This window comes from Tricharina praecox, assembly GCF_024521635.1.
Source record: "Tricharina praecox strain CBS 144465 chromosome Unknown BZA05scaffold_45, whole genome shotgun sequence".
In the NCBI taxonomy this organism is placed as follows: domain Eukaryota; kingdom Fungi; phylum Ascomycota; class Pezizomycetes; order Pezizales; family Pyronemataceae; genus Tricharina; species Tricharina praecox.
In genome coordinates, this window is record NW_026250447.1 from 6706 (window position 1) to 30561 (window position 23856).

Below are 23856 nucleotides of genomic sequence, written 5' to 3' on the forward strand. Positions count from 1 at the left end.
TGTCCCTCCGTTTGTTTGATAGTTTGATGGTTTCACTGGGTTCGTTTGTGTCGAAGCTTCACGTGGTCGAATCTTCACTCGAAGGAGTCGTAGGAGTAGGAGTCGTAGGGGCTGGAGGATCAGGATGAGGAGTGATATATGGCCACGTGCTGCACTTTCATCACAGATTCACAGTTAGTTAATTGCTATTGATTACGCTATTGATTAAAATCGACCAGAACGGCGGAGCTCGTGAGCTCCCCCTCCCTTCCCCTCACTCATGCATCAAACCAACCCAAGCGTGCCCACGGATTTCCATGATTCGTTCTTTGGTTCGTTTCTTGCCCTACCCACCACCACCACGACGGCGTTCTGCGAGCCTGGAAGCTGCAAGCTCGCCCACTGCACTCCACTGCACTCCACTGCAGTTCTGTAGGTTATAGAAGCATGCATGCATCGCCAAAACCCAAAAACCCCAAACGTCCCAAAAGAGTGACCGGTGAACGAAAGAACGATTCCGAACCCGCCCACGCACGCACCCACCCACCACCCAGCCATGCACGCACTCTTGTTTGCACTTGCGATCCGCCGCGATCTGTCGCGATCTGTGTGGTCGAAGGCTTGGGAAAATATGAAAAATAAAAGCGGGGAAGATCGGGAATGTCGTGAAAGCAGCAGCAGCAGCAAAGTGAAGCAAGGTGGAGCATGGTGGATAAATGCTGCTCATAAAAAGTGCAATTGGCAATTGATGTCCGCTCGGTTGCGCTTACTGCTTTCATGCCAGCCGGGATTAAGTTCCGGAACGTGGAACGTACCGTGGGAGTCTGGGAGATCTACGATTCACCCTTGACTGCACACCGAGAGCTGAAGCTGGGTCGCCGGTGCTGAATGTTGACTTGAAAGTACCTGCTACCGGCGATCCTGCTATTGGATTGGGCGGGGGAGGGGTCCTGCAGCGTTGGCAATGCCTGGCAACTTGACAGATGGAGGGCGGGGGAAGGGTCTGGAGCTCCATGGACCGTGCTGGCTCGCCAGTCGCGATGGTTTGGATATTCCTTCTTGAAAGAAGGTTATTCTATCCCAACTATGGTTTAATCCTCACCGCACTCCACAAACTTCAAAGTTTATGTCGGCCAAATCCCTCGTGAAATCCAGCCAGTCATTAAACCAGCCCAGCCAGACTATCACGGGCATGAGCAGTTTCAACGCCACTGGTCACGGCTGGCCACAGGTTCAGTACACACCACCGCAACAATGCGCCACCACATCCGCTCTTCCGAGACATCCAACCACTGCGGTGCCCAACTCTATGAGTAAACCGCTGGCAACACTGTCCCACTGTCCCACATCGTCCCTCCCAGAGTCCCAGCAGCAGCAGCAGCCAGCTCACCGCCCCGCTCTCCTGAATCCTTACCACACTCCTCACCACCGTCAGCCCCGCCGCCCCAACACCCACCCACCTAGCCCACCCTCCCTCTCTCGTTTTCATGGATTACACCCATACCAACAATCACGACATTAGATCACCACATCCCCGCCTTGCCAGGTCATATTCTGTTACACGGTGTATTTTCCCTTGGTAACGATTCTCGGCACGACCGAGACCGGCTGGACCGTGTTAGAGCAGGCAGTGGGCACTGGGTGGAGCCCTGATGACGGGTTTTGTTTTGTTTACTCATTGATTGTATACGACCTATCTAGGTTCTAGATAATGGTAATATAAAGCCTGATGACGGAGGTGGTGGTGGAGGTCGAGGTCTAGGTGGACTCTGGCCGAGTGATTTGGTGAGTGAGTGAGTGAGAGCGCACCCCGGTGTCAAGACTCGGGGGGTAGAGTCAAGAGGCTCGGTTACTGTGAATATGGCGTTGATCAGGCGTGCGGAGGCGGGATGGAGTCGCTGGGGTGCAGGAGACATGCTGAAGGGGTGTGAGGTAGTAGATAAAGGTGGATACAGGTAGATATAGCTGTAGAATTGGGAGGGTGGGAATGTCAGTGGGAGCTGGGCACTGGGCACTAGGCAGCTCTCCTGCTGGCAGCTCTCGCTTCAAACTTCATACCTGAGGGTATGGGGGTATGAGGGTACCTACGGAAGTGATCCCTCGCGCTCAGAGGGGGTACACGCGAACTCGTACGCTCTGTTCTTCCAACTGCCAGCGTTCGAGACATCGGTGTCGGTGTCGGTTTCGGTGTTGGTGCAACAATGCGGAATGCAGCAGATTTTGTCTGGGACGTGGAAACATGTTCAGCTCGTACAGTTAACACCAACAGCGACACCGAGCATGTCATGATTCATCTCTGGAATATTTATACCCCAGTCACCCGCCTAGGCCCGTCCAGTATCGCCGTACCCCAGTGTATGGAGTAAATCCATACATCCCATACATCCCAGGGAGTGGATAAATGGATAAGTGGATCGAGCAACCCGGTCCTGGGCAAGTACTATTCATAAATAAGCATAAATTCTCTAGATATCTAGATATCGGACGTTGTTGACGGTTGACCACCTACATACCTGGCAGTTATTCCCCGGGTAATATGTACCGGTAACTGCGGTCCCCGGCTCGCTGGACGCTGGGGAATGCGCTAGATACGGTAGTTGAACAACTGCAAGTCTGCAACTGCAACTGCAAGGGACAACGCAGCGGCTGAGTCCTCAGGACTCGTTCGTGGCTGTATGAATAGTGGCAGCAAGTCTCGAATCCGCCTTCGCTAGATATCACCGTATGTATGTATGTACATACAGCGCGCTGCGCGCGGCGTGATCTCCGCAGTACTGGTAGGTACGCCAGAGCCGGTCTCACCATCAATGCGGCCAGCTAACGGAGCAAGTGTGAGCCGAACCGTCAACTACCTAGGTGCCGTATCGGCGAGATTGTCGTGCCGCAATACGCATGCAGACGCGACGACGTTACCGCAGTGACTCCACGCCTCACTCGCCGCGGTCTGCCCGGCCTTCGCCAGTCTTCCGTGGTTGGGGGGTGCTTGAGGATGCTGGGGAATCCCAAAGACCATGCGGTATTGCACAAGTGCGATGCAAGCAGTTGGCTGAAGATTATCACGTGACCATGATCCACCTTTCGAGTCTTTGGCACGGCGACTCCAGTGATGTTCGATATTCCGCGGGCGCTAGGTTGAAGGTTTGTCGCAAGTTACTCCCTCCCCGCGCTATCCGTGAGAGTAGCTCCTCGGCTATTTAGCGTCGTTTGACTCCGAGCCACTGGAACGGCCGGCAGCGACCCACTGCAGGATCCGGCACCGGCGTGTCCCAGTCTCCAGACCGTCAGCGCAGCCTTCGCCGCTGATGGTGAAATTCTCAGTCTGGCCGGCTTCGTCGCCAGTGGTGGGATGGTACCTAGGTGTGAGGCCGTTAGTTGAGGTGCGAGGAGGAGAGGGAGACTTATGATAGGGTTTTTTTTCCGGAGGGTTGTGACGTAGCCCGGGAAGGGAACGGCGAAGGTGAAGAATGAAGGAGCAGTTGAGGTTCTACTAAAGTTTGAATATGGCTCACCTCTACTGCTACATACAACTTTGAGGACCCTCACTCTCTCCGACGTTCAGGGCCACCCGATCCGGCTAGCCACTCCTTCTATCTTATCTCATCCATCTAGCCTATACATCGCTCCTCTCATAGCACGTGGTGGTAGACAACACCATGTGTGTGAATCAATCTTCACAAACATGTGGCAACGCGTTAGCCTTCTTAGTATCTATTCAGGCGCGAGTACTAGGTGGCGTTACTATATCGGTTCCCTCCCGCGCATCCACAGGCGCCGGCTGATGATGCTGAACAACAATGAGTTTTCACAACGAAAACACAAGTCATCAGGGCCGGGAAGAGGTCGATTGGATAGATGGCTACTACTGGGCCCAACGGTGCAGTCCGGAGATCGGTATAATATTACTCACATCAATGGAATCATGTACATATCACTCGATACTTGGCATCGTTCATGCTTCAGTCCGTCGCTAGATTCCTAGATAGAAGTATGTAGTATCTAGATGGAGTAGCATAGATTCACAGACCACGAAGCGAGAATGCTCGTCCAGTCGAGAGTCCATGACAGCTACCCCTCATTGAGCGCTGTGGATATCTCTTGGGGACCTGACGGATGAAGAATATCTAGGCGGAAGCTCCTCTTTGCACTTCATTTCTTCTCTCCCATCAATTGCTGAATGAATCCCTTCTTCTTCTTCTTCTTCTTCTTCTTCTTCTTCTTCTTCTTCTTCTTCTGTGAACTCACATTCCTGTGATTTGAATCGACCTTTCGTTGGTTACTTCACAGTGAATCACTAACAAGAAACACTCGCCACTCACAGTGCGCCACACTGCGCCACAAAGACCAGGGCTGAGAAATGTGGGGTAATCTCGATAAGTAGCTCTCAACTTCCAGGCACCCACCACTGCGAACTCTCGACCCGAGGGCTCCCCACCGTCACTTCACCAGCCTGCAACACTGCTCACCCCCCATTCGCCTCTAAGATGCACGTCCTCGTACGCACCCCATCCCCCCAATTCTCCTGTTTCCACTCACCCAATCCAGATTGTGAACGACGATGGCCCGCCCTCTCAAGTCTCCTCCCCATACGTCCACTCGTTCATTAGCGAACTCCAGGTGATCGGCGCTACCGTCTCTGTCGTCCTTCCCCACACCCAGCGCAGCTGGATCGGCAAGGCTCACCTCGTTGGTAAGACCGTGACGCCGACGTACTTCAGACCAGGAACGCTCCACACGGACGACGGAACGACGCATGATCGTCCGCGCTCCGAGGGAGACGACGGCGAGGAGTGGATCCTTGTCGATGGCACCCCGGCGAGCTGTGCTCAGATCGGAATCCACCACTACTTCAAGGAGAAGGGACCGATCGATCTGGTTGTCAGCGGGTGAGTGCGAGTGTGCCGGGGATGTGGGGAACGAGGAGAGGATGTTGACGGGAACGCGGTGCAGGCCCAACTACGGACGGAATTCGACGGCGCTTTTTGCTCTGTCTTCCGGAACCGTCGGTGGTGCGATGGAGGCTGCGGTCTGCGGAAAGCGCGCCATCGCCCTGTCGTACGCGTTCTTCAATCGCAATCACGACCCGGTGATCATCAAGGGTGCGTCGGTCGCCGCGGTCAAGGTGGTCAAATACCTCCACGAGAACTGGAAGGAGGGTGTGGACCTCTACTCTGTCAACGTCCCACTGCTGGAGGGCATCGAAAGCCCTGCTACAAAGATACTCTACACGCACATGTTGCAGAACTACTGGGCGTCTGGCAGTTCTTTCGAGCCGGTGGACGCGGAAGATGAGTTGTCACCCGAGGAGAGCGAGGCGATGATCCGAGAGAAGGGCGAGCAGGGCAAAGAGGTCGACGCACTGTCCGCAGAGACGAAGCCGAAGACCGGGCTTAGACACCAGAAGTTCAAGTGGGCACCACGGTTCCATGACGTGTACGCCTCCGTCGAGACCTCGGAGCCTGGAAACGACGGATGGGCGGTAGCCAAGGGACACATCAGGTACTATCGCTCATCATACTCCTTTGTTGCCTGTCATGACGGTGCCGAATCTGACGGGCGTGCGAGAATAGCATTACACCTCTCAAGGCGAACTTCATGCACGGCGGTGAGGATCTCATCGGCACTGAGTTACACCTGTAAGTGCGGCTTAGAAGGGGAATCGTCAGCATTAATCTCTGTTCAAGCGACTCACTTTCTCGTCTTTTCTCGTATTCTTTCCTTTTTCTCTCTGTGATTGACTTGTATGATTTTCATTCTCGTAGTGGCAACGGGAAAGATGAATCTACTACATTGGAAGCTAGCACCGAGAAACTCAGTCTTACGGAGCACGGCCCAAACGTATGTGCTCTCGTTGACTACGAAGACGCTTATGTAGAGCCCAAGATCCTCGCCGCACTACGGAAACACATTCCCTCCATCAGTACCGTAACGGATGCCTCGGAACTACCCAAAGACGCAAAGGTAGTGAATTGGTCTGCATACGAGAAGATACCCTTCGAGCAGCTCATGGAGAAGCCAGAAAGCATGTTGTGCTGCTCCTATATCATCCGGTAATCCCACTCCCCTCCCCCGAATTCTTTCATCCGCCATCCTCACGATAACCAGCAAAGCCCTGATCCGCAAACACCACCTCGCGCTCACAGTGCGGCATCACGTCGCCAAAAACCCCAGCTCAATCCTGAGCTCCACTTTCCCACTCACCTGCGACTTCGAACTGGACTTCGCCGAGTTCTTGGACGAAGCACTAATGGAAGCGTACGAAGTAGCTGACTCCCTCTCCCGCAACGAAGCGGACGACAAACCCGCCTCGGAGCGCGAATGGTGGATCCTGAAGCCGGGGATGTCCGACCGGGGGCAGGGGATACGGCTCTTCAGCACGACGGAGGAGCTGACCGAGATATTCGAGAGCTTCGATGAAGACTCCGACGACGAAGAAGACGATGAGGAGCAGGAGGAGCGGGAGGGCGACACGTCGGTGGTCACCAGCCAGCTGCGACACTTTGTTGCGCAGAAATATGTGCACCCGCCGCTGCTCATCGATAATCGCAAGTTCCACATCAGGACGTACGTCCTCGCCGTCGGCGGCCTGCGCGTGTTTGTCTACAAACCAATGTTGGCGCTGTTCGCCGCGAAGGAGTATTCGCCGCCGTGGGAGAGCGCCGAGGATCTGGCGGCGCATCTGACGAATACGTGCTTGCAGAGCGGCGAGAGGGAGGGCAGTGTAAGGACTTTCTGGGAGCTGAAGGAGCTTGCCGAGAAAGACGCCACCGACATATGGGAGAAGATCTGTAAAACGGTGGCGGAGACATTTGAGGGCGCGGCGAGAGGACAGAGAGTCCATTTCCAGGTACCGCTCCCCCCCAACCCTCCCTTCATCCTACCAGACTAACGGAAATAGACCCTCCCAAACGCCTTTGAGATCTTTGGAGTCGACTTTGTAGTCGCTGCGGACATGAGCGTGTCACTGCTGGAGGTCAACTCATATCCTGACTTCAAGCAGACCGGCGACGATCTCGGCGCGGTTATTGAGGGGCTACTGGAGGAGACGGTGAAGATTGCTGTTGCGCCGTTCTTTGGTGTGACTGCGGAGCAGGAAGTGGAGAAGGAGGGAAGCGGGATGGTGAAGGTGCTGGATATCGGTCTCGGAAGCTTTTAACTCTGGAAGTGGGATATGCGCGTGGGTGGAGCAATCGATGTCAGGGGGGTACATATCAGTGGAGGCAACTGAGTTCTATTAGATACTTGATGAAAACAAGAATCCTCGGCTCCTGAGGAAGTGAAGCGCACCCAGTACATTACGTGGCGTAGTGTGGCGCGGATTCAAGTCCCTTCTTTTTTGACTCTACGACATATCACGGTGGGATCGCAAACGAGGGAGTGTGCGTAAGTGTACTTGACGCTTCCATTGATTGATTCCCGTAGCCCCCGCAACGGACGATGTCGAAGATGTGACGGTTCTGTTCTACAGCACAAACTGCGTGAGCTGGTAACAAGCAGGTTTTTGACTAGGGTGGGGAATTTCCCAACCACACATCCACATTCCGAATTAATGTGGTGGTGATTGTCGATGGAGATATACCGGGAAGAGGAGGGTGATTTTGGGAGTTTCCAGGGATTTTCTAGGGAGGATACCGGCGCCCCGATATTTATATTCGAGTGAGCGGTGGTGAAGATACTTCTTTCGGCTCAGTATGGAGAGGTGTGGCTACCTATTCCATATGTACTTTCGAGCGTGGTGGTATCATCCGGCTCGGAGTAGACTCCTTCCATTCATTGGGTGTCGAATTCCGTGGTTGCTTTTCCGAAAGCAATTCTTGCGCAATCTGTTCCATAGGCGTCCGACTCGGACCCCCGTTGTGCCCATTGAAGTACCGTAGAGCAGGATGGAAGTTATTCTTCAGAGAGTATTTACAGAGAGCACTAGACGGGAGCGGCCGTGTTTGATGCCAACTTTCGGAAGCCCTTTTTTTCGAGTCGTATCGGCCCGGCCCGGCCTCGGGCAGTTTGTACCACATCCCATGAGCAACGAGCAACGAAGGTCAAGGAAAGAAAGGATGCTTGACGCTCATGGACGGGATTTCCCCACCCGTCCAACTACATAAATGCACCTCGCCCGTCGCCAGAAGCGATTCTACTTGTGCTGTATTGTATCAGAACAGCCGCTCGACATCCAACACCAGCCAGCCGACGATACCTACCTACCTAGCTCGTAACAATGGCCAACTTTGTAAATAACAGAGCACTGACCAACTACCGACCTGGCAATGGCGAAGTCGGCGACGACAGCGACGACGAGATGTATGGCAGCGACGACTCGGACAACAGATGTATCTATGCGGGCCACACTGTGCCTGACTACGATCTCACGCAGATGCCAGAGTACGTGTTCCAGCAGAGACGGCTGCACCTCGAGCGTCCGAACGCGTTTACTACCATGAGGTGGCAGGACCGGTACACGAAGCAGCGGCGCGCAGAGGACAGGGACACGGCGGTGTGCCGGCGTCCCGCCGCCGACGACGATGACGATGGAGACATCCAGTGCTGCCCCGACTGCGGCCGGGGTCACACACTGACCGATCGCCAGAGGATCGATCAGGCCGCTGAGGTGCTCGGCCTGCACAGGGTGACGGCGGACGAGCAGGGCGCGGAGTGGGTCGTGCCGGGGATGAAAACGCCGTTGCTGAATCACCAGGTTCTGGGCGTCAGGTGGATGATCGACCGTGAGATGGGCCAGACGCTTCCGAGGGGCGGATTGCTGGCGGATGGCATGGGGATGGGGAAGGTTCGTTTTCCCCGGCGTGGGTGCGTTTTGGAGGCTGACGACAGCGGCGGCGTCGTGAAAGACCATGCAGGCTATCGCGACGATCTGTAGGAACTTACCTGACCCGTCGGCAGCGCCGCGAGGAAGACGGCGTGATCGTATGGTGCCCAGAGTCACACTCATCGTCGCACCACTCGCGGTGCTGGCACAATGGAAGACCGAGATCCAGCTGCACTGCGAGGCAGACTTGCTTCGAGTCCACATCCATCACGGCAACCACAAGCTTAAGACTGTGGAAGCATTTCACCGCTACGACGTCGTCCTATGCACATACCAAGCGGTCCTACACAGCTTCCCTCACCAGCTCGAGTGCAGACTCAATCCCGGCATGACCCCGCGCGAGGAGCGCCGGTGGTGGTCGCAGCGCGGTATCCTGCATCGCATCATATTCTGGCGCGTGGTCCTGGACGAAAGCCAGCTCGTCAAGAACCCGCAGGGACAAATATCGCTGGCCTGCCAGGCCCTCGAGGCGGTAAACACATGGGCGCTGTCCGGTACGCCGATCCAGAACCGACTCGAGGATATTTTCCCAGTGATCCGGTTCCTGCGGCATCCGCTGTATGGAGCTGTGAAGGATTGGAGGACGTTGATGGGGCCTGCATTCGAGCATGACGATATTGGGAAGGCGATGAATGTCAGTCAGATCCTGAAGGGGTTTGTGCTGCGCCGCACAAAGAACGATACGCTCTTGGGGGACAAGCTGATCACACTGCCGGAGAAGCGCGTCGTCATGCTGAAGATACGACTGTTGCCGTACCAACAACGGGCATATACCCTTTTTGTAGCCGCAGGGCTCGCCGCGGTGAACAAGTTTGTCCTCGATGGATCTGTCAAGGCGAATGTGGTGGGTGTTTTGGCGATGATCCTGAGACTGCGGCAGGTCTGTAATCACCCGTATCTCACCCGTAAGTCCATTTCCCATTCATGAGGGAATGCTTGGTTACCAATCGAGTCCCCATTGAGCCTGAGTGCGCGTCAAAGCCACGGAAGTGTCCTGTCGCTAGGAAACATATTGCTAACTTTCAGCGTCACACTGCAAGTGATTACCAATGGCAAGCCCATCGACATGATCGATTACCTGAAGCATCTACGGTACCCAGCCCGAGCACGATCTTCGCAAAACGGCCGAATCCGGTTCGTCGAGCGCAACGACCCGACCGTATTCGTGCACAGCTCCAAGACGCTCGCGCTGCTGGAACAACTCGAGAAGTGGAAGAGGAGATATCCAAACGACAAGATTGTGATCTTTTCGCTCTTCACCAAGATGCTCGACATCGTCGAGTACATCGTGCGCAACGAGGGGTGGACGTGCCAGCGGTACCAGGGCCGCATGAGCATGGCCGAGCGGGAGGAGGCACTGAGCGCGTTCCGCGACCACGACCAGATACTGCTGGTTTCGCTGATGACTGGCAGTCTCGGCCTGAATCTCACGTTCGCGAACAGGGTCATCTGCTTGGACCTGTGGTGGAATCCGGGAGTCGAGCTGCAGGCGTTCGATCGCGTGCACCGGATGGGGCAGAAAAAGAGGGTCGAGATACGCCGCTTCGTCACGGAGAGAAGTACTGAGATGCGCATGCTCGGCCTGCAGCGGAGCAAGCTGGCACTGGCCGTCACTGCGCTCGACGAAACTGGGAAGGATGAGGGGACGATCGCCGCGCTAGAATCGGGGCATTTGACCGAGGAGGAGTTGCTAAGTTTGCTTGTGAGTTTATGGTCGATCGCCATCACCACCTGTTCCTAGCTGACATCATTATAGGGAAAGATAGAGCAGAATAAACAAGGACGTCTGGAATTGGTTCCGTATGAAGGAGACACGCCGTTACAACAATTGTTTATATCATAGGTCTCTCCGTCAGAATCGATGGATGATATCTCCTAATTATTATCTACCTTCCCTTCTGTTTCCATAGGAGCGTGGAGTGCAAAACCACCGATGTGAGCGAAAAGGCGTCGCAGTGCGAGTGATTCACAGTGATGCGGTGTCCTAAGTACAACCTGGGGTAGGTACTTACGACCTGTGGAGGACTTTAGCAAGTAGCTTCGGCTGCGAATACAAGCGCAGAGACGCAAAGTACTCCGGTCTCAAAGATCCGAACGGGCAATAACACTATGCAGGAAAAGACAATACCCGCTCTCTGCTAGTCCTCCGCCTCTTTCCCTAATTTTTCCACACGAGATGCCATGAAAAGCGGGCGTGGCAAGGATCAGCGGAGGTGACCCCGGCTCCTCGACCTCAGCTCTGCCTCCTTTTATTCCCGCTCCGTGGGCTCCCAGTCGCCCACCTTAATTGTTACATCTTCCCCAGCGGTCTCTGGGATCCGCTTGTATGTGAAAGAGAGAGATCTTCCTGTTTTTATTTCGCATGCCGCCTATCTAGACTATGGCGAACCAACGAACTCCTTTCCTGCCTACCCTGGCCGCGCTTGTCTGTGAAGTAAGAAATATCGGTGGCAATTCTTAACCCACCGAGTGACATCGCGTGACCACGGAACAGACAACTACATATGCGGGAAAGGCTCGATCATCCACTCGCTCATCCACACAAGTATTTGCAGAATCCCAATGATTTTTCTCATAGAACAGCTGTAAACAGGGCAGAGGCATACTGGTCGCGGGCGAGGTTGACTGATTCCAGGGGGAGTTGAGAATTCCTCGAAAATATCCCGTGTGCGCATCGGCATACTGTTAGTTTACCTACTACATTGACTGTTTGGACTGCATGGATTGAATGCCATTTCCGCCTTGAACCGGGAACAAACACGGTACTCTAATATCGGCGTGGCACAATTGACGGCTGTAGTTACGGCTAGCGAAAACGGTGGTATCACGCTTCCTCTCGTAGCTAGGTGGCTCAAGGACCCAACTGTAGCGTACGGAAAACATCTCCAAGTTCACATTCACGTTCACGGCACGATCAAAAAGTTCCGATATGTACGATCCGGATCCCAGCAAAACTGTACGTACGTGTATTCCATTCCAATCCAATCCAATTCAAAGCCCAGCAAAACCGCAAAACCGCAAAACCCACGCAAACGCCTTTAAATCGACACCCGTAACCCAATACCCAGAAACCGTAACTACACACCCCACTATCCTACGTCTATTCTATCCTACTTCGTCTTCTTCCTGTACGGTACTATTACACCCACAATACATCAGCATCACGCGCACCACACCACACCACACCATTACACCCTTAGACACGGAGCCACATACGCGGACTGAAAGAATAGGCGGCCTGCATGGGGTTCCCGAAGAAGGAACCACCGGGCGAGCTAGCCGTGCTCTCGACGGGGAACGCGCGATTAAACGGGTTCACCTCGGGCTTGGCAATTTCCTGCGCGGGGACAGTGCTGAGCGGCGACCACGAGTACCCGCTGGTGGTGATGGTCGTCGCCGCCGCCTTGCGGCTGTTGATCGACGACGACTCCTCGTCCTCCTCGTAGCACTCCTCGCCCTCCTCGTCGGAGTCGTCGCCCGCATCCGCTGGGTCCTCCGCGTCAGAGTCGTCCGAGTCGTCCGAGTCGTGGTGGAGCGTGGAGCGGTCTAGGGTTGGGGGTTAGTCACGCTTCGACATCAGTGGACGGGGGGGTAAGTACCGCATTTGACGCCGCGCAGCGCGCGCCCGGTCACCTCGAGGCCGCCGGCGAGGCTGATCCGCTTGTTCTCGAGCCGGTCGCGGCGCTTCTGGTCTTCGGGGGCTTCCTCGCAGACGGCGGCGATCGTCTCGTATGACATACGCACGACGCTGAGGGGTGAGAAGATCTCCCACAGATCGCCGACGAGCCGGCGCTCGACCACGATCGTGGCGACGTTGTCGACGAAGGTTTTGTATGCCACCTGGGAATGTCAGTGGTATTCCGAGTGAGGGGGAGGAGCGGGGGGCGGGCGGGGGGCTACCTTGTAGAATGCGAGCATGGAATCCAACGCCTCCTGACACGCATAGTCCTCCATACTCGCCTCGGTCGGTGTCGAGATGGCCTGCATCAACTGCGCCTTCGTCAACGCGGCGCCCGAGTTCGAAGACTTGTTCTGCTGCTGCAGGGCCGCCTCGATGACGGCCTCGTACTGCTCCTTCAGCCGGCGGTCGCGGATCTTCTGCACGTTCTCGGTGTAGTAGTGATTGTACGTTATCGCGTGTCGCCTCCTGTCGTTGAGCAATCCCTCGAGCTCCTTGTTCGCCCGCTGGAAGCGCTCGGCCATCTCCTGGTCGATGTGGTTCGCGAACAACCCCTCGATGACGTCGGGCGGGGCGACGCCGACCAGCGCCAACCGCAGGAACCCGTTGAGCTTGCGGTACACCTTCTTCAGATGTCTCCGTGTAATCGCCTCCCAGCCCTTTGACTGCTCCCAGAACAGCTCACTGATCAGCAACGGATTGAACGTTCCGGGCAACTCCCTCCCCCTCCCGCCCAGCAGCAGCGGGCGCACCCACTCCATCGCCTGCGCCCTCGTGATCGCCTGCGGATACCCGTTCTGGCTGGTGATATCCTCCTCATGCTCGACGATCTGCCTCGTGTGGCCCTTGAGCCGCATCTTCTTCGCAAAGTCCGCGCCGAGCGCCTGCACCTGCGCGCGCAGCCGCTTCTGCGAGCCCTCGTGCTCCTGCGTCAGCCCAAAGAACATGTGTTCGTACGTGCCCTCGACGGCGGACTTGCACAGGCCGCCAAAGACCTCGCTCGCGCGCAGCAGCACCATGCGCTGCTCCTCGGGCGTCGTCCGTCGTGTCCCCAGCAGCTCGAGCTCCGCCTCGCACTCCCGCAGCGCCGCCACGATCTCCTGGTGCACGCGCGGCAGCTCGCGCTTGATGTGGTTCAGCAGCAGGACGCTGAGGCGCGAGCGCAGCGACTCGATGCCGTTATCGACGCCGCGCCACGCACCGCGCGAGAAGAACTCGCGCTCCAGCCGGTGGCGCTCCTCGAAGCTACAATCGCGCTCCTCGTAGTTGCGGTTGCGCAGGACGTGCCACCCAAGCTTGAAGAAGATATCCTTGTTCTTTGCCAGATTGACGAAATCCGACTCGCTCGCGCTCCCGGCGGAGAGCGTGTCCGGCTTCGTGATTATCCCGAGCGTGCGGGATCCTTCGGGGTCCGCCTCCTTCGCCCGCTTTAGCACGATCTGATTTGCGTAGTCGTTCTTGGCCGTGACGACCGCGAGGATGATGGTCCGCTGGTCGGTCATGTACCGGTGCACGAGGTCAGACACGATCTCGACGTCGTTCTTGTTGCCCATGTGGATCAGACCGGGGAGGTCGACGATCGTGAGCACCGGCTTGTCGGGTCCGGAGATCTACCATTCCATTCCCGTCAGCGCCGCACATTCCCCCGCCTCCAAAACCCCCCCGCCACATTCTCCCCCTCTCACTCTCTCTCTCACGCACGCACCTCAATACTAAGCGTATCCTTACAGAACGCGCCCTCGCCATCATCGATGCCCATGACAGCCTTGGCATCCTCGACGAGATCTGGCAGCTCCTCGAGCTTCTTGATTTCGCCGGTGAAGGCCTCGAGCTTTGCGCGGTCGGCGGAGTTGCGCCCGCTGTCGGGGATGATCTTTACGCGGGCGTGCGTGGTAGGCGACCGCCGGAGCATGATCTGTGTCGCGAAACGTGTGCAGAGGTTGTCCCGTCGTGGAAAGGGGATCTCCGTGATCGCTTCGAGGACAGAGGATTTGCCGGAGGATTGGTCGCCGCATACGACTGGGGAACCGAACAGGGCAAACGGTCAGCTATCCATGAAATATCACTCTCTCCCTTGCCGGGGTGGGGCGGGGGGCGGGGTTTGTCATACCCAATTGCGGCAGCGAGACGAAATCGTTGACGCCATGGCTCCTCAGCTGTCAATCACCGTGTATCAGTCTCCCATTCCCCATTTGTTTGTCCCTTCCCCTCCCATCCCGCCGCTTCCACCCCGATTGCGCTCACTTTATCGATCTCATTAAGCAGCTTCAGCTGCTCCTCACTCTGCAGACTATTCAGTGTTCTCGTAACAACCGTCTTCCTGTCTCTCTCCCGATCTCTCCCAGGCGACGGCGGCGGCGTCCCGGCGGGCGTGGGCGCATCGATCGCGACAAGACTATTCGTATCTGAGAAGGAGTCCGCCATAGTGTGTAAGTCTTGGTGGCGGTGGGGGTGGTGGTGGTGGTGGTGGGGGGGACGGGGTGAGTGGAGATAACGTCGGGAGGTGGGAGAGAATCCGCTGGCGGACGGGGTAGATATAGCTCGCACAGCACTATTTGCTGCTATTGCTACTGCTGCTGCCAGCGTCTGACGACACCCCACGACGGCCGCGGCGGGGTAGCTCGAACTTGCGAGCGAGCGGGGTTGCAGAGGTAGGGGTTTCGGGCCCTGCGGGCGCTGCGGGGGCGGGCGACGTGTCCACGCACTTCTGGCTGCTGCAGGGCGGTAAGGGCGTAGGTACATGTTACTATAGGCAGGATCTAGCCGCCGCGCAGGATACATGAGATGGGCGAGAGGACAACACACACTTGCACGAGTGATATGATATAGGTGTATAGTGGTGTTTGGCCAATGGGCAACGCCGGAGCTGCGGCGAAGGTACGGGCCCATCTCAAAGCTCTCGCTGAATCCCCGCCGCGAGAGAGACCACGGGATCGTCTGCGCAGTGAGTGAGCTGTCGTGACGGCCGCGGACGGAGCGATCCACGCAATCCACGCAATCAGTCGATAACAGCACATAACGCCACTGACACTGAGCGTTACTTGCTGCCGGGAAAGCAGGAATCACTGGCCCGCAGTCGAAGCAAACCACCCCACCCCACTCCCGACAGCACCGCCCCCGCTACGGCAGAATTCGCTGTTCAAAGCACTTGGAATTGTCCAATGACCGTTACTGCGGCCGTTGCATTATTGGCCGTTGCCGACGGTCGTAAGAAATCTAAAGTGGCCATTGAGTACCTCGCACATCAGCACCAGGGGGGAAGACCCGCCATTATTTTTCTGTATTCTTGACGAGTATTGCGGAACAAAGCACCATATCTCTCATTCTAGGTAGTCCGACCCGCACCCACACAAGGAAATTCGTGTCTATCAGCGTCTTACTGTTTTTTGTTTACCCAACCCCAGCCCAGCCCAATCCGAACCAGCCCAGCCATCCCCCTCCAGTGAAAAGCCCCAAAAGAACAAGCCCGCAAGAACAAAGAAAATGAAAAGGAAAACAGAAAAAGGTAAATGAAATCAGCCGGACGCATACAACAAAGGCGTTCCATAACAGAAGAATGTGTTTAAAAAAGAAAATCGAGAAAAAACTTTTACACGTTTCCGGCGGCCAACATCTTCTTCCGCAGATGCGCCTTGTACTCGCCGATGCTGCCGGGCCACCTGCGTACGGTTCGGTTTTCGCACACGAGGATGTCCTTGGCGATCTTGTCGAGCAGTCTGCGATGTTCATCAGCACGTGAAAAAAGTAAAGCACGGGGAAGGGTAAGTACCTGAAGTCGTGGGACACGACGACAACTCCACCGGAAAACGCATTGATGGCATCGGCCAACGAGTCGATGGTGGGAATATCCAGACCGTTGGTAGGCTCGTCGAGCAACAGCATGTTGGGGCTCTCAATGGCGAGGAGAGCAAACACGATTCTCGATTTCTGTAATAACGGGTATCAGCATCCGTGGGTGCATGCATCGACCAGCGAAGGGAAAACAAAGAATGAAAAAACGGGATGAAAGCTGCTCCATCCCGCAAGACACGTCACATAACAAGGGGGGATATCATACCTGTCCCTCAGACAGAGTTCCAATCAAGGCAGTCTGCGAATCTCCGGACAGACCGAACTTTCCGAGCTGCTGTCTCCAGTACTGGTAATCCTGGGAGCGGTCGGAGTACTTGTCCCTGACGAAGTCGAGAGCCGACTTGGTGAGGTCGAGCTGCTCGGCAGAGTGCTGGGAGTAGACACCAAGCTTCAAGTGAGTGTGGCGACTGACATTACCACCTGTGGGCGACAGCTTTCCGGTCATGATCCTGAGCAGAGTAGACTTGCCAACACCGTTGGGCCCAACGAGAGCGACACGGGAGTCCATGTCGACACCCAAGTCGAGGTTCTCGTAGAGGTTATCGGACTTCGTGCCAGAGTAGGAGAAGGTGACCTGGTCGAACGACAGGACGGGAGGCGGAAGCTTCTCGACGTCGGCGAAGCGGAAAGCGAAGACGCGGTCCTCGGCAACCTTCTGGATCAAACCATCGGCCTCCATCTTGTCCAGAATCTTCTGGCGCGACTTAGCCTGCCTGACCAGATTGGCGTAGGTACCGGCGGACGCGATGAACTTCTTGATGTGGGCGATTTCCTCTTGCTGCTTAGCGTACTGCTTCATCTGGTTGACTTCCTGCTCGGCACGGGTCTTGTGGTAACTGTTTTTTGTCAGCATGAAATAAAAAAGAAGCAGCGAGTGATAGAAGCTACGTACGAATCGTAGTTACCACCGTAGTAGAGGAGAGTCTTCATGCGCATGTCGATCATGGTGGTGCAGACACCGTTCAAGAAATCCATAGAGTGGGAGACGAGGACGAGGGTGTTGGTCCACTTCTTCATGTACTCTTCCAACCACACACACGCCTCGAGATCCAAATGGGCGGTAGGGTCGTCGAGAAGAAGAAGGGAAGGCCTCACGAAAAGCGCCTTGGCAAGAGCCACACGCATACGCCATCCTCCAGACATGTCCTTGGTCTTCTTCTTGATGGTGACCGGGTTGAAACCCAGACCAGTGAGAATCAGCGAGGCACGGGTAGCGAACGTGGACGGGTCCATCTGGTCGATACGCTGGAGAAAGGAAAACAAGGTCAGCGCAAGCGGTCAAGAGAAGGGATAAGATCATGTGTTCCGTTACCTCGTACAAGTGGTCAAGCTCAGGACTCTCATGGCCATCGTGCTCCAGGGTGTCCTCGGCCAGCTTCTCGAGACGGGCGAGCTCCTGCTCGGCCTGCTTGACGACGTACTCGAGAGCCGAGTAGTCGGTCGGCTCGGCGGGCTCGTTCAAAAGATAGATATCGACGTGGTCGGGGATGGGGAACTCGCGCGCAGCGAGAGCCTTCAGCAGGGTGGACTTTCCGCATCCGTTTTCTCCGAGCAATCCGTAGCGACGGCCAAAGTTGATCTCGATGGTGGTGTCGTTGAACAGTACCTTTCCGTGGAACACAAGCGACGCGGATGTGATCTTGACGTCACGGGACGCCTCGAGCGAGGCCAACACTCCGGTGGTGACACGGTCCGAGATTCCGTCGTCGTCCTCCTGCAACTTGAGTTTCAGGAGCTTCGCGTCGACCTCGTCGTCGCCGTTCACCGAGGACGCAGCTGAGGTGTTGTTGGAGTTGGCCTGGCTGGCGGCTCTGCTCGCCTTGCTGGCGAGGGTCTTCTTGGGCTTCAATTCTTTGCCTTCTGCGGCAGCCTTTGCGGCCTTTTCGGCATCACGCTTGGCCTTCGATGCGGAGACCATTCTGGCAAGAGTTTCTTTAGGGAGAAAAAAAGAACGGAAGAATTTGCTGAGACGTGGCAATTAGGATTACAGGGTAAAGTAAGCTGCAGCGACAGAGATCTTTGACGACAATGGAAGCGACGAGTCGAGGGGGAGAATCGACTATCGTGGGGGGAGGGGGAGGAGGTGGTGGTGGCGGGTAGGATGGGAGGTGAGGAGTAGAGGCGGAGGAGGATGTCAAAGATGTGGTGGTGGAGGCAGTGGAGTGGAGTAGGGTTGTTGGGATTTCTTTTTTGCGCTGACAACGTTGTGTGTGGCGGGGTTGATTGGAGGTGAGTGAACAGTGCATACCCCGCGAGCCAGGAAACGCAAACGCAAATTGTATGAAAATTCACATATACGGTCTAGGAGCAGTCTATGGAAATACATAATACTTTAAATGCATCGAGAGCGTGTTTTGAGCGATCTGTATGGATTTTTTGTGGATATGCTGTGCACTCGAACGGGCAAGTCTAGCCTGCCCAGCATCGCCAAGTAAAAGCCTCATAGTGGCGCACCTAGTCCACCCAGCCACAGAGCGCAGCCTCTTCACTGTGGCTTCTCCATCCTCTCCATCCTGCCCATCCACGCAAAGTAGCAGCCACACTGTGACTTATCGTTACTTGCACTCGCCACCCCCGAGCCACCTCAGCCACACGCCCCACGCCACCGTAACACCAACGACAACCCGACAACCCAACCACCCGACAAGCGCCTCCGCACCAGTAACCAGCCCGCCCGCAAAACCCGCAAAACCCGAAGGTGCAAACGGGCTTCAACACGGAATCTCTTCAAAGTACCGAAAGCACCGAAGCGGCACATTGACGAACAAAGAGACCCCCACTCGATCAGCGGTCAGCGCACGTCACCCCCATGAAAGGGGTACTTATGTGCTCTGCACAGCTGCTCCGCGTCGGATCGATATGCTTGATTGAGCGCGGATTGGCAATTGCTGCTCTACGGTACTCTGCGGTACTATTGGTGCTCCATGGTACTATTGGTACCCTACTCTACTATTGGTACTGGTACTCATCATGAGCATCACCACCGTCACCCACCTCCACCTCCACCTCCATCGGTATCGGTACCGTATCGGCGCGGCGCACTCCGCGCAATTACCCCATACTACCCATGCCATCGTGCGCCACCCGCAAACGTCGCAACGGGCTGTCGGGTGAACTTGTCTTTCCTTGTCTTTCCTTGTCTCTGCGCCTGGCACCTTCGTCCCCGCAAATATGTGCTAGATACCCATCGCCTATGCATAGTGAAGTGACTGCGACGCCGCCATTCACGAGCAAGAGTGAGAGAGAGGGAGGGAGAGGGCTCATTTAAAGATGCAGGTGGCTTGCATGCGCAATGTATGTGCAATGTGTGTTCCCGCTGCTGTGCTCCACTGCTGCTGTGCTCTGGTGGCTGCGGAGAGTAAACAGGAGGACGAGGAGTCAGGGACGGGGAGTGGAATCACTGGAATGGAGGGTATAGTAGATATAATAGGTGTATAGCTGGCCCGTTATGAATGCTTATGAATGCTTGTGATGTGGTAAAATGTCTTCACCCATACGGTACCGTATCACTCCGATTGATCGACCGCCCGACTGACCCGCCAACCGGCGACGGGATGTATATCCAGCGGAGCTGAGGGGAGTTTACCAGCCCAATTTAACATACATCCATCCAGCCATCCACTGCCGGCCCGGCGGGAATTCCGCCATGTCGGCAGGTATATCAGTAAACGAGTATCGTTCTCGAGCTCTACCGGGTCCGCCGTACCACAGCAGCCTTATATATCGAAGCGAGCTCCGAGCGGCGTGCAAAACGACGGCAGATCATAGGCAAGTAGGCAAGTATGTAGGTGCCGTAACTTACCTAAACACATCCTTCAAACCGGGGAATCACCCCAAGTCCCGCGCACCGTTGCGCGAAATGTCACGGTGCACGGCACTGCCGAAGCCACAACCAGCACTGCAGCGCTGCAGCGCTCGGTGCTCTCTCCGCTAGGCACACGACTTCTACATACCGCCCACCACCGATAGGCACGGGATCGGCGCAAGGAAGTCGTGCGGAATGTAATTCTTCCCGCGGACGTCGATCCTCCCCCGCGGATCACCAGCGGATCACCCGTGCGACGCCGGATCATGCAAGCCATCACGATGCGAGGGAGGAATGGTCGTATAATGGTAGTATAATGGTAGTATAATGGTAGCGACGACTAATTCTCCGGTGGTGGTGGTGCTGCTGGTGGTCTGATGTTGAGACATGGAGCGTGGCCGGCATGAGCGGCGCAACTGATGGCTGATGTCCAGTATCTCGTGTCTGATGTCTTGTGTCTTGTGTCTCTGTCTCGGGAGTCGGGAGTCGGGAGTCGGGAGTCGGGAGTCGGAAGTTGGAACAGGTACGTCCGTATATGTAGTGTATAGCAACGATTCCAACGGCCGTAGCATGCGTTGCCCATCGCTCCCCATCGATGGGCTCCATATATCGATGCACACCTTACATACGGCTTACAAGTTGCAATTACAAGTTACGATGTCCAGTGTTATTTCCGTCGTGAACGCGGCCCCCCTACATACCGATGCTACAATCGATACGAGGCGATGGATCATCCATGACCATGACCATGACCATGACCATTGAAATGACCACAGCATCGAATCCTCGATCCCGGCAGCGCATCACCCCCTTCCCCCCACATACATGCTCGTAGATCGTCGCCCCACGACCTTCCTCGTTGCTTCCTACGGTAGGTATAGGGCAGTGCTTACCCGGGCTGATCCTCGCTCGCACGGTCGAGGATCCTCGCTCTCGCAGCTCGCAGCTCGTAACTCGGGGGGTATAACACTCTACCCACTACTCCCCTCCCTACTACTTTCCCCTCCCCCATACCCATGCCCATGGCGATTGAGACTCGCTACCTCGACTCGCTACCTCGAAGCAGCCACAGCCGTGTCCGGGTCCTTGTCGGTGTCCGCAGCAGGAGTAGGAGCAGAGCGGATAGGCACGGTTGTTTCACGCTTCAATGATCACCGATCACTGCTCCGTCAATGATCACTGCAGTAGAGTAGAGTAGGTACGGTAGAGTAGAGTAGCACCCACTGGATACCGTATGCGAGGGTCCTTCATTCACTCCTTCATTCTCTGCTTCATCCACTCCTCCGTGGCTCCGGCAAACACCTGCGTCCCAATCCGAAGTTCGCACTGCGCAGTTGTGATAAAAATACATGCCCTGATATGCCCTGCCATCCCGTACCATGCCTATTGCACATTGCCCATATCCATGCGGCGCCGGAAGTAAAAAGTAAAGAGCAGAAAGCAAGAAGCAAAAGCAAGAAGCAAAAGCAAAGCAAAAGCAAAAGCAAAAGCAAAAGCAAAAGCAAAAGCAAAAGCAAAGAAAGCCACGGGGAAACGAAAGTGCAGAACGCCACACGCCGACAAACATCCCGCACAGTCCGAACATCCCGAGCAGCTCGGAAGACATTACATAGACCCGTAAGTAGATCAGTAGATCAGAAGATAAGCAGATAGATATGAAGATTTGTAAGAAAAGCCCAAGCAGCGGCGTACACACCAAACTCCCCAGGACAAGATAGATCCAACAGACACCAAAACATAGCAAAAGGACGGTCAAAGTCAAGACCGGACCAGACGGAAGCTCTAGATGTATATAAATGTAAAAGGAAGAAACACCCCCAAAGGTAACATCCCCAAAGCAAAACGAAAAGAAAGCAAGAAAGCAAGTAAGTAAACGCCCCCGCACCCCATAGCCTAGTAAAAGTCGTAGTCATAGTCGTAATCGTAATTGTGGTCGTAATCATAATCGTAAACATAAAAAAATAGTCGTGGTCGTCAAGTCGTGTCGTAAATCGTGTCGTTAATCGTGTCGTTGATGAGTCGTTAATAAGTCGTGGTCGTGAAATGCCAAGTCGTAAGAGTGATGATGGTACATACAAGGAAAGGACATATCGGAATAAAAAGATAGGAAAGGAAACAGGGAAAGGGAAAGGAAACAAGAGCACAATCATTAGAGGGAGTAGTAGTAAGAGGCGGAAGATGACGAGAAGCACTGTACAAAGGAACCAAACCGGCCGTGGCAGCCAGACGCAATGAAACCCGCACCGACAAACGGAAACCCCGAAGCCCAAACCCCGAAGCTCAAACCCCGCTCGCGGAATCATCTCGGCTCAGCTCGTATCTGATCAGAACAACCCCTCAAACCACCTCCCCCAGGTGTACGCATCCTCATCTGGCAATTTAACCTCCAGCCTTGGAGGACAACCCGCATCCACCTTTTTTTCCTCCGCACCAGCGGCCACCACCGCAGCAGTGGCGAGCATATCCACCCTACTCTCCATACCGACGCACCTAAAATCGAGGGTACTTGGCTTCCTGCTACTCGCGCGCAGCATCTGGACCTGAGCGTGGGTGGGTTCTCTTCCACCGCGGAACATCTGCTTAACTTTTGCCAGGAGCAGACGGCGGCGCGAGGAGCTCGACGAAGAGGAGGTGCACGAGGACGAGGTGCGAGAGGTGCGCGACGAGGTGCGCGTGGAGTGCGAGGATGTGGATGTCGATGTCGAGAAGAAGCTGCGGTACGTGCGGCTGGTTTGCGTCGAGTCGAAGCTGTCGGGCCGTGGGCCGCTGGATGACGGCAGTCGGCGGTGCCGCGGGTGGAAGGCGTGCATCGTTATGTGGTGTTTTTGTTTCTGCTGGTGTTGTTTCTGGTGTTTTTGTGGATGTGGATGTGGTGGTGGTTGTGCGCGAACAGCCTTGTATTTCGGATTGTGCAGGGTGTATGGCAGCTCGGCGGGGTTCGGCAGGACCAGGTCGGTGAAGGAGCAGTAGAAGTCGCGGTCGCGGTCGCGGTCTTGAGCTTGTTGATCTTTTTTTCGCAGCAGCGGAGGAGGCGGCATGGCGTCGGTATTTGTTCTGTGAGCGAGCAGAGCAGAGCAGAGCAAGCAGAGAAGAGCAGGGCGCGGGAGTTGTGTGACGTGGGTGGTATGGGTTGGGTGTGTGGACGGGGGGGATATATGGCGTTGTGACAGCTCCGAATATGGAGGGTGGTGGTGCGGTTGGGGGCGGAAGTGGCTGGTGTGATGGTCGTGCTGGTGGTCGGCGTAATTGGTAAGTTTGCGGGTTACCTGTGGGTGGGTATCTGCCGTCGTCCAATTCGTGGTGGAGATATGGTCGACTGCGGTGGTGGTGGCAGTGGTGGTGATGATGATGTGAAGATCAGTTGCGGTCGTAGGCGACTTGTACTCTAGGGCAGGCAGGTAAGAAGTACTTTCGTGCGGGGGGATCTGGTGAGGCAAGCAAGTATAAGCCGTTGAGTTGACTTGGGAGAGGGGATCATCGGGCGGGGACGAGGTTGCAACTTGCAACTTGCGGAGTCCCAGTTGGTGGAGCAGCTGCCGAAGGAACGAAGGACGTGCGGGCGGGGCAGCTGCGAGCGAGCGAGCGAGCGGGACCAGTCGATTATATCCACTGGACTAGTTGGGGACTTTTTACTTCGCACCTCTCACCACACGTCACAGCCCGCGCCCGGACGGCTACCTGAGCTCCAACTCCAGTCCAGTAATTACACTTCAGTCCTGTTCT

At 55.7% G+C, this 23856-nt stretch overlaps 8 protein-coding genes across 8 annotated transcripts; 3 read left to right on the forward strand and 5 right to left on the reverse strand.

Annotated features, from left to right (window-relative positions):
• Positions 1–1381: 1381 nt before the first annotated feature.
• BZA05DRAFT_412782 (uncharacterized protein) lies at positions 1382–2405 on the reverse strand. Its single transcript, XM_051485130.1, has one exon. The coding sequence runs from the start codon at positions 2264–2266 to the stop codon at positions 1994–1996; it is 273 nt and encodes a 90-aa protein (XP_051334858.1). The 5' UTR covers positions 2267–2405; the 3' UTR covers positions 1382–1993.
• Positions 2406–4376: 1971 nt separating this feature from the next.
• BZA05DRAFT_412785 (tubulin-tyrosine ligase family-domain-containing protein) lies at positions 4377–7263 on the forward strand. Its single transcript, XM_051485131.1, has 7 exons — positions 4377–4472; positions 4522–4862; positions 4927–5475; positions 5547–5612; positions 5739–6026; positions 6082–6823; positions 6875–7263. Exons 1-7 carry the CDS (start codon positions 4461–4463, stop codon positions 7130–7132), a joined length of 2256 nt encoding a protein of 751 aa, XP_051334859.1. The 5' UTR covers positions 4377–4460; the 3' UTR covers positions 7133–7263.
• Positions 7264–8191: 928 nt separating this feature from the next.
• BZA05DRAFT_477695 (SNF2 family N-terminal domain-containing protein) lies at positions 8192–10640 on the forward strand (the record flags this gene model as incomplete). The annotated part of the gene is made up of 4 exons (XM_051488319.1): positions 8192–8758; positions 8820–9702; positions 9838–10499; positions 10554–10640. The coding sequence occupies 4 exons, from the start codon at positions 8192–8194 to the stop codon at positions 10638–10640; spliced, it is 2199 nt and encodes a 732-aa protein (XP_051334860.1).
• A 1076-nt stretch (positions 10641–11716) lies between these two features.
• Positions 11717–14966, reverse strand: BZA05DRAFT_412786 (dynamin family protein-like protein). Its single transcript, XM_051485132.1, has 6 exons — positions 14721–14966; positions 14587–14632; positions 14182–14495; positions 12698–14086; positions 12397–12637; positions 11717–12343 (listed from the first exon to the last, which is right to left on the reverse strand). The coding sequence occupies exons 1-6, from the start codon at positions 14898–14900 to the stop codon at positions 11994–11996; spliced, it is 2520 nt and encodes an 839-aa protein (XP_051334861.1). The 5' UTR covers positions 14901–14966; the 3' UTR covers positions 11717–11993.
• Positions 14967–15677: 711 nt separating this feature from the next.
• On the reverse strand, positions 15678–18537 carry BZA05DRAFT_477697 (P-loop containing nucleoside triphosphate hydrolase protein). Its single transcript, XM_051488320.1, has 5 exons — positions 17641–18537; positions 17221–17573; positions 16534–17164; positions 16246–16403; positions 15678–16192 (listed from the first exon to the last, which is right to left on the reverse strand). Exons 1-5 carry the CDS (start codon positions 18244–18246, stop codon positions 16066–16068), a joined length of 1875 nt encoding a protein of 624 aa, XP_051334862.1. The 5' UTR covers positions 18247–18537; the 3' UTR covers positions 15678–16065.
• Positions 18538–21156: 2619 nt separating this feature from the next.
• On the reverse strand, positions 21157–21957 carry BZA05DRAFT_209840 (uncharacterized protein). The gene has a single exon (XM_051479599.1). The coding sequence runs from the start codon at positions 21737–21739 to the stop codon at positions 21278–21280; it is 462 nt and encodes a 153-aa protein (XP_051334863.1). The 5' UTR covers positions 21740–21957; the 3' UTR covers positions 21157–21277.
• On the reverse strand, positions 21663–22530 carry BZA05DRAFT_209843 (uncharacterized protein). The gene has a single exon (XM_051479600.1). It carries the CDS (start codon positions 22434–22436, stop codon positions 21768–21770), a length of 669 nt encoding a protein of 222 aa, XP_051334864.1. The 5' UTR covers positions 22437–22530; the 3' UTR covers positions 21663–21767.
• Positions 22531–22532: 2 nt separating this feature from the next.
• BZA05DRAFT_412795 (uncharacterized protein) lies at positions 22533–23722 on the forward strand. Its single transcript, XM_051485133.1, has one exon. The coding sequence runs from the start codon at positions 22995–22997 to the stop codon at positions 23298–23300; it is 306 nt and encodes a 101-aa protein (XP_051334865.1). The 5' UTR covers positions 22533–22994; the 3' UTR covers positions 23301–23722.
• The last annotated feature ends 134 nt before the right edge of the window (positions 23723–23856 follow it).

Excerpts from the sequence above, each read along its gene's own strand:
- BZA05DRAFT_412786 (XM_051485132.1), bottom strand. The coding sequence starts at position 14,900 with ATGGCGGACTCCTTCTCAGATACGAATAGTCTTGTCGCGATCGATGCG. Across the intron at positions 12,638-12,697 it reads CCATGCTCGCATTCTACAAG|GTGGCATACAAAACCTTCGT; the intron begins GTAGCCCCCCGC and ends TGACATTCCCAG. Across the intron at positions 12,344-12,396 it reads GCTGCGCGGCGTCAAATGCG|ACCGCTCCACGCTCCACCAC; the intron begins GTACTTACCCCC and ends CCCCAACCCTAG.
- BZA05DRAFT_412785 (XM_051485131.1), top strand. Across the intron at positions 4,863-4,926 it reads ATCGATCTGGTTGTCAGCGG|GCCCAACTACGGACGGAATT; the intron begins GTGAGTGCGAGT and ends AACGCGGTGCAG. Across the intron at positions 5,613-5,738 it reads ATCGGCACTGAGTTACACCT|TGGCAACGGGAAAGATGAAT; the intron begins GTAAGTGCGGCT and ends TCATTCTCGTAG.
- BZA05DRAFT_209843 (XM_051479600.1), bottom strand. The coding sequence starts at position 22,436 with ATGATTCCGCGAGCGGGGTTTGAGCTTCGGGGTTTGGGCTTCGGGGTT.
- BZA05DRAFT_209840 (XM_051479599.1), bottom strand. The coding sequence starts at position 21,739 with ATGTCTTCCGAGCTGCTCGGGATGTTCGGACTGTGCGGGATGTTTGTC.
- BZA05DRAFT_412795 (XM_051485133.1), top strand. The coding sequence starts at position 22,995 with ATGTGGATGTGGTGGTGGTTGTGCGCGAACAGCCTTGTATTTCGGATT.
- BZA05DRAFT_477697 (XM_051488320.1), bottom strand. The coding sequence starts at position 18,246 with ATGGTCTCCGCATCGAAGGCCAAGCGTGATGCCGAAAAGGCCGCAAAG. Across the intron at positions 17,165-17,220 it reads TACGGTGGTAACTACGATTC|TTACCACAAGACCCGTGCCG; the intron begins GTACGTAGCTTC and ends GACAAAAAACAG. Across the intron at positions 16,404-16,533 it reads GAACTCTGTCTGAGGGACAG|AAATCGAGAATCGTGTTTGC; the intron begins GTATGATATCCC and ends CCGTTATTACAG.
- BZA05DRAFT_412782 (XM_051485130.1), bottom strand. The coding sequence starts at position 2,266 with ATGACATGCTCGGTGTCGCTGTTGGTGTTAACTGTACGAGCTGAACAT.